Below are 8,153 nucleotides of genomic sequence, written 5' to 3'. Positions count from 1 at the left end.
AAGTGTAGGGAATGTGTGAGAGAAAAAGGATTCAAGGATAATTTCTGGGGTGTTTGGCTTATGCAGCCAGATAATATCATTTACAGAGATATAAAGACTGAGAGAGAAACAAATGCTGGGGAGCAGGGCCCAGGATCAAGATTGGGTTTTAGACATGTTATGTTGGAGAACCTGTAGGATACGCTAATGATATTACTGGATGGTCATTGCACGTATGACACTGGAGCTCAGAGAGGCAGTTGGCCTGGAAATACAAAGGTGAGCATTGTTGGGGTAGAGGAAACTTAAAGCCACAGGGAAAAGTGAGGTAACTTAGGAGGGGAATTATAAAAGGAAGACTACAGAGCTCAGGACCAAGCATGACAAACACTAGCTTTGAAAAGTTAAATGTAGGAGGAAAAACGAACAACAGCCATAGAAAAAGAAGAAGAAAGGCGATACCCTACGGAATCTGCTTAAGTAACTGGGAAAAGCATGTGTGCCGCCTCGGCTTCTGTTGGTGAAGAACAGAAAGACACAGGCTTACGTAGGTCCGAGCCGTCTTCTAATATTGTTCTTCCACAGTCGTACACATCCCCTACGCCTGGCTTCCAATTAAACTGAGAGATACCCTTTTAGGTATTTAGGAAAGAGAAGGCTGAGTTTGTGGGGTAAAGGGGTCATCAAAAAAAATTGTCAAAAAGATCAAAAGAAATTATGGACAGCATCTCTCTGGGCTCTACTTTCCTGTTTTATTTCAGGAAAATGTGATTTCTAAGTTTTTTTCTTATTCTCATTTCACACAGGAAAAAGACAGAGGAAAAAAAAGAGGGACTAGTACTATAGATAAGTTCAACTAAGTGATGGTTTATTGACTAGATATGTTAAGTAACATTCATAATCAAATCAAGAAGATTGCCTTTGGCACTATTATTAATTTGTTGAATATTATTAAAGCAAATGCTACATTGAGAATCTTTTCTGGGATGTATGGAATTCTTAAATAAAATTGCAGAAAAACTAATAGACACTGGGAACAATTTGAAAGTGCTTGAGAAGATGTCTACATGACATCATGCACTGAATTCAACATCATGAGGTATACTGATGGCTCCAACAAGCAGGAAAGTACTCCATATTCTTCAATGACCTTTTTCCTTTAATTTCCCTACACTCAGAGTGATATCTGATTAATAATGAGAAACTAGAGATTTCCCTGGGCCTGGGAATGGAGCCAATAGTTTCCTCTCCAAGATTGTCATTAAGATAGCCCGAGATCTGTGAACAAAGAGAATAGTAGAATAGTGCAAGGAAGTGGGGAGTCAATGGGTGGGAGTCTACTGGGAATTGTCTAAGTGCTATGGCTCCTAGTAGGCTTATATGCTGAATTGGGTATGGCAGAGAAGTTAGGAATAAAGGGGTCAGGGATTGACTAAAGAGCAATTGCTGTTGTTGTTGTTGTTGTTGTTGTTGTTGTTTTGTGTGTGGGGGGTATCCTATTATTTGTTTTTTACAGAACTTTTGTTTCCATTTTAGGTCCTGTGGTGGCCCTTAATAGTTCTCTCCTATATTATTTCAGGATTTCTCTGTGTGATCATTATCATATGGCAGAAGTGTTGGCATGCAACTTCCAAAGTTAGGTTGTAAAAGGCATTGGACTCTACCTTGCTCTCTCTTGGATTCCTCACTCTGATGGAAGCTAGCTGTCACGATGTGAAGGTTTTCAAGTAGGTCTATGGAGAAATCTAGGTGGAGAGGGACTGAGAGCTCCTGCCAGAAACTCTGTAAATGAGTCATCTGGGAAATGGATCCTTCAGCCCCTTCAGATGATTACAGCCATGGCCAAATCTTGATGCAACCTCATGGAAAGATTCTAAGTCAGAAGCAACCACCCTGTAAGCTGCTCCTAGATTTCTGACTCTCAGAAAGCGTGTGAGATGATAAATGTTTGTTGTTTTAAGCTGTTAAGTTTTGAAGGGCAACGGATAAGCATCAATAGACAGCTCATTAGCTGTCAAGGCTTTTTTGCTCAAAGCTGGAAACAGGACTTGGCAAGGCTTAGCCCTGAGGAAGCATGTGGCAAATGAAGACTGTGTAAGGTGACAATCCCTAGAGGTAGACAGACACTCAGAGATAAATCAGCTGTAGGTACTAAGTACAATTTCATTTAAGCAAACAGAATTTTAAGAATGGAGAACCTCCGACAGGTCATAGGGGGCATCCCAGGCAGCAGGCAGCACCAGCGGAGACTGTCAGGGAATTCTGAGGTCAGGAGCACTCCTGCGGGGAGACTGAGTGACAAGCAGGAGTCCGTCAGCAGCCAGTGCTCTCCCATCCAAGCAGGCTGCAGCAAGGAAGATTCTTAGCAGATAAAGATCTCAGATGGAAGCTGGGCTTCAGGGAAAGGATGACACTTCCTCAGAGAAGGTGGATGGAAGGGCAGAGGGACTGAGGACAGGGTTATCAAGAAGAAGTAAAAGATCAGGGAATAAGTGGTGTCTACAAAGTAGGGTCAGAACTGGAGAATAAATTCAGCTGTTAGGAAAGGCCCATGAGGTCAGAACTCAACTAGTGGAGAGGTTGACTTATTGATCGCTCTCTCAGCAGATAACTGAAACTTCTATGAAAGGGATGAATCCACCTGCCTACTGTCAACAGTGGTCACTGAGCCTAAGATAGAGAGAGATCTGTAGATGGGAGGCAGGGCTGGAGAGGCAGAACTCTAGGCAGACCTCAACTGTCACTCCCATTAGATAGGAAAGGGATGCAGTCATTCAGTAGGACAGGATTCCTTTTATATGTGATTTAAAAAAAAATGTATAAAAGGTATTTTCAAAAGCCACAGTCTCTAAAGTAGTTCATGAACAGCCTGCAATGTTGTGATTATTGAACAAGAAAAAGAAGTCTGTTCTAACTGTCAGCAGGGGACGGTTGCCACCTTCCACTTAATAACTTCAGTGTTGAAAAGAAACGTGGGCAAAATGAAAAACCCACAAACTAAGCTTTTAAACATGTCAATAATCATGAGTTAATGGGGAACTAAAAATAAGGAATTTGAATGATTTTGAGCTGAGACTTTTAAAGGTTTTTTTAAATTTCAGTTTTGCAAGTGAGTCTGATGGTTGAGCCAGGAAAAAAGGGAAATCAAAAGGAATGTTTAGATTTTACTGCTGTTAAAAGGAAAAAGAAGAATCTGTGGAGGTTTGAACTGAAATTTTCCACATTATTCTTTTTTTACACAGAGGTTAATCAACCATGGATAAACAATTCTGAGGTGAATTTGATGAAAGTTTTTTGGTATTTTATGGATTAGTAATGAAGACTAAGTTCACAGAAAATATATAATATGTGTATGTCAATATTATATAGATTTTCCCATTTTGCAAACTATTGCCTTTATAGTCAGTGATATTAGTCAGACTCCAGAAAAAGATTACCTATTCTTGTGAAGTCAGGTGGGTATGACTGGTTTTCAGGATAATGGTGTTTATCGAAGAGCTAATTTCCTAAACAGTTATTGGTGAGGACTCTGATGTGTCCATAATAAACAGTTTAATCTTGAAGGACAAATTCTTTTTGGTAATGTAAAATGGGAATTAATAAAGAATTTATGTTTTCTGTCATAAATAAGGTAGGGATATTTCTTGAATGAATTTTTGATTAATTATTCCCATTTCATTTACATAAGATCATTATCTAAGATGATTTAAAATAGTTTCTTTTTCATCTTTTTTACATCAGTCATGAGAATGTAGGAGTTCAATTATTCTATATTTTCCTTTCTTTAAGTAATATGAAAATAAATAAATGAATAAATATCCTTTTCTTATACATTTCTGCCTTCCTTGTTAAGAATTCTCATGCCAGTTTTGAGGAGAAGATAATCCTCTTTCCCTTTCCCCAAATAATTGTTCTTGCTTGTGTCAGCATACATGGGAAAAGCTCTTCAAGAAAGTAATTGAAAAATGTCGTAGGTTCTGTTATTCACCAATATCAAACACCTCTACGCATCTAGGCATATGGGAGGATTACACTTCCTGTTCCCTTCCATTTGACTGGGGTCATGTGACTGGTTCCAACCAGTGAATTTCCAGTCAATTCCATAGCTAAACATTTAATTGCCAGTGCCAGACACTCCAGAGGATTCTTCTGCTACCACAGTAACAATGGAGGCGTGTGTAAAGATGGATCCATTAGCTTGGGTCCTTGAGGCACTATGATGAACAGAGCAATGAGCAGAGCCCCTGCCAGCCTGCACTAGTCATTGGCATATGCTACTGAGAAATATTTCTGTTTTAACCACTGAAATTTTGGGAGTGTTATTTAGCACAGTGTAACCTAAGCTTTTCTAACTAATACAGGGAGAACAATTAGTAACAATCACCACTCATAATTCTGATAAAACAACTAATAATTCTAATACAATAATAATTCTAATACAAACTGGTATGGACTTGGTATATACCATGTGTCAGACACTTAACGTTACCCTATGAGGTAATTATTAATATGATTTTTATTTTACAGATCAGGCAACAGAGAGATTAAGTAAAAGATTACCCAATTAAGAGATAATAGAAGGAGGATTTGAATCTACATAGATTTACTCCCCAATTTAACTATTAACCAGAGTGACCTTCGAATAACTCTCCAATTGTACTTTCTAAGACTTCCTCAGTGTGTCCCATGGAAAATAATGTTCTTGATTATACCTCAGGTGTTTCATCTTTCAGCCAATAATTATGGATGAGAAGAATTTAACTGCCAGCCAGTTTTCTACTCCCATAATGAAACCATATACAAAGCTTTTAAAGTTGAATTAACATTGAGGGAATATCTGCTACGAATTAGGTGTTCTACTACTACTACTACTACTACTACTACTACTACTACTACTTACATATGCTTTTCATTTATTCCTCCTTGAGATCCTTTTAATTTATGCTATTACTAACCCCACTTTATAGAAAAAAAAAACAAGGACCAGGGAAGATATGTGTTATGTCCAAGATCACCACCTTGTAGATGGCAGAGCAGTTCAAAGTTCGGACTTAAAATCCCATGCTTTTCGTATTTGGAGAAAATTCATGCACATAAACACAGCAAATGAAGCAAAACTCTGTTAGGTTGATTCTTTTAGGATGGACTGGGTCTTGAACAAAGTTGGTTTAGGGGACTGTGAGAATTCCTGCCGGCTCTGGATTCTTGGCAATCAGAGCAGGTCCCATCATGCTGGTTCGGAGCGTGTGCAATGTTCGGTCTAGTAACCCGACAGCACTGAACTGGGAAATGACTCCCTGCAGCGCGTGAGGGGAAAGTGCAGAATGGATTTCCAAATATGCCTGAAACGACCTGTAAGAGCCACAGGCACACCATCTGTTATGGCTTTGGGTTATTGTAAAGGTTTCGTCTTGAATACCCTAAAATTTCTCCCTTTAGAAGAAGACTATCAGTAGCCCCAGGGTTTGGGTCAACTCCGACTTCCTGGCGTCCATGCCACTCTGATTGATGCTTCAGTCCATGATGTGACTTCTGCCTTCCGTTAGGTCCCTCCGCTGTGTACTTCTACCTTTGCATTTCCAAACTCCAATTTTAAAAAAGTGTTAAGTGAACTTCTTCATATTTTGCCCCTTAATCTTATTATCGACTTGTCTGTAAAGTTGGCATCATGACCAACTCTCCACTAAAACTCAAATTTCTTTTTTCTAAATAATTTTTGTTTTGTTATATTAGTCACCATACAGTACATCCCCATAAAACTCAAATTTCAATTCAATGTGAACACAAGATTGCCACAGGAGCAGCAGTAGAACAGGGAAGACTTGATTCCTGTTACATTCAGTCTTAACCACATTGAGTTTGTCAGTAAAATTCCTCAGCAAGTTGGCGGTACCTTGCTCCAGGTGTGATAACAGTATATTTTATCATAATACAAATAAGTGTAAAGCCCTGCCCTTTACTTACTCTGAAATTCGACGTTTCTCTGTGGAATGTTCTGAGCTCCTGACACCTCTCTGCACATGAAAAGCTTACTTTAGTTTCTTTACACAGTGCTTGTCAAAGGTTAGGACTAATTATAACTTTAACTCTGCTTTTGGAACTAAATCAAATCCAGAGTGTTAATGTCTTTAAGATTCCATCCATGAGTGGCATTTAGAGTCTTCTTGGACATTTGGAATTTACGGAGCTGATTTTTTTTTTGGTGGAAGAGTCTGAGCATTGTTGATAAGGGAGATGAATGTCCAAGGTCTGCGTCTTCTCTCTGCATCCTCTACCTCTAAGAGCTGGACATAGGCTTGGCAGAAGGCAGCCTTTCCTGTCAGACTTCCAGCAGGAAGGTGTTTAGACTGCAATCATCATTTTCCTTTTAAATTTTTTGGAATAAAAAAAATTTTTTTGGGATTGCTGGAGTCACTGATGTTTCTTGCAAATAAAAATGATCAAATGAAACATAGAGCACCATGAATCAAATGAGAAAAGAAAATTGTGTTAGAATTTTGCCAGCTTGATAACCCCAGAGAGTTGAAGCCTACCTGAAAGAAACAACTCATTTTTCTTTGGGTATAATTTCTTGAATTTATACATCTCACATTTTTTTTAAAGATTTTATTTATTTATTTGACAGAGAGAGAGACAGCCAGCGAGAGAGGGAACACAAGCAGGGGGAGTAGGAGAGGAAGAAGCAGGCTCCCAGTGGAAGAGCCCGATGTGGGGCTCGATCCCAGAACGCTGGGACCATGCCCCGAGCCGAAGGCAGACGCTTAACGACTGAGCCACCCAGGCTATACACCCACCCTATACATCTCACATTTGAGCCTATTTTTATTTTTTTGTTCTTCGTCCATCTCCTCCCACACTCTCACCACTACCACTACCCTGGGCAATTAAGAAAGTCAAAGAAAAGAAAGAATTTAATTGCAAAATGGCTGAATTCCTTCCTTCCTAACAACACTTACTCTCCTTAGTATTTCATGTAAAACTAGTCAAACTGTTGTAAAGTGAAAAAATAGGAGTGCTGAAAGGTGAAGGAAACAAAGTTCCAGGCCGCTAAAAATTTCTCTCAAATTAAAATATAAATGTGAGGGAATTGTGCTGCTGGGAACAAACGTTTCTTGTTTTCTCGTTAATTAGCATTGTGGCTTTCATTAAGGTTCCTGAGTTTGGTTGGCTTTTCCTGGAATTACCTCGATTTTCTGGTCTCCTTAATAAAGCAACCCTCTTCCACATGCAGGCTCAGGGTTGGACAATACTGGCGCTGCGCCCAGAATGATCACAGAGATCAGGGGAAATGTGTGCTGTTCCGTGGGCTAAAGCTAAGATTAAATGGGTGGTCTTCAACAGAAAACAGGAAGAGACAAGAACGGAAGTCTACGGTGGGGGGGGAATGCAAGAAGCCCCTACATATCTGAATGGACGCATAAGGTTTTTTCATAATATGAAAAATGCAAGTTAAAACTTCACTGAACTAAAACAAACAAATAAATGTGACATTTGTTCTCAGTATTTTAAAAATGTTGTGGAACACCAATGTCTCTTGAGATTGTAAGAAATATTTTTCACCCTCTTCAATCACCATTCCTTCTCCCCCACCACACACACATACACACTTAGAGTTTTGTGGTTAATAAATAAGCTTGGGTTAATAAATTAGAGAAGCTTCTTTTGATGATTCATATTGTGCTGAAGCCTGTTGAAGCCTTTATGAAATTCTAAGTTAAGTTGGACTCTGACATTTTTAACAGAGAGTCATTGCCCCCAGGAATACTGATCACAGTTTTGGTAATCACAGCTTCAGAAACGCTGGGCTAGAAATACGAGTAAGAATTAAACCCCAAATTTGCAGCACCTTAAGCCCTGGGCAAATTGGAACTCTGCGTGGGCAGCACATAATTGTGGAGGAGGCGGTAAGGCTACGTGGTCAAGGATGTGGGCCTGGTTGTCAGAAAGCCTTCCTGCATCCTGCTTGACCATCTAGTATTTTATCTGCAGCTTTGACTCCTCATTATAAAGCCTGGAGATGTTAATATATACCTCGGGGTTATTGGGAGACGCTGGCACATTTTGAGGGACGGAAAGACCCTGAAACACTGAAAGGCTGAAATTTGGAAACCTCATGAAATAATGTTTTCTTTAGAGTTAGTAAATGGCTCTAGACATGTCAACCAAATCAATTT

General features: G+C 39.4%; 1 protein-coding gene across 1 annotated transcript in view; it reads right to left on the bottom strand.

Annotated features, from left to right (window-relative positions):
• Positions 1–7,950, bottom strand: part of LOC121101657 — a 48,526-nt gene extending 40,576 nt beyond the window's left edge. Inside the window, exons 1-2 of the mRNA XM_040625589.1 lie at positions 7,826–7,950; positions 5,172–5,331 (exon numbers count right to left, since the gene is read on the bottom strand). Of these exons, the coding sequence (XP_040481523.1) occupies positions 5,172–5,331; positions 7,826–7,950 (285 nt within the window). The remainder of the gene's footprint in view (positions 1–5,171; positions 5,332–7,825) is intronic.
• Between the last annotated feature and the right edge of the window lie 203 nt (positions 7,951–8,153).

Source organism: Ursus maritimus, unplaced genomic scaffold (genome assembly GCF_017311325.1).
Source record: "Ursus maritimus isolate PB19 unplaced genomic scaffold, ASM1731132v1 scaffold_9, whole genome shotgun sequence".
Classification (NCBI taxonomy): Eukaryota; Metazoa; Chordata; class Mammalia; order Carnivora; family Ursidae; genus Ursus; species Ursus maritimus.
This window is presented reverse-complemented; position numbering and strand designations above follow the sequence as displayed.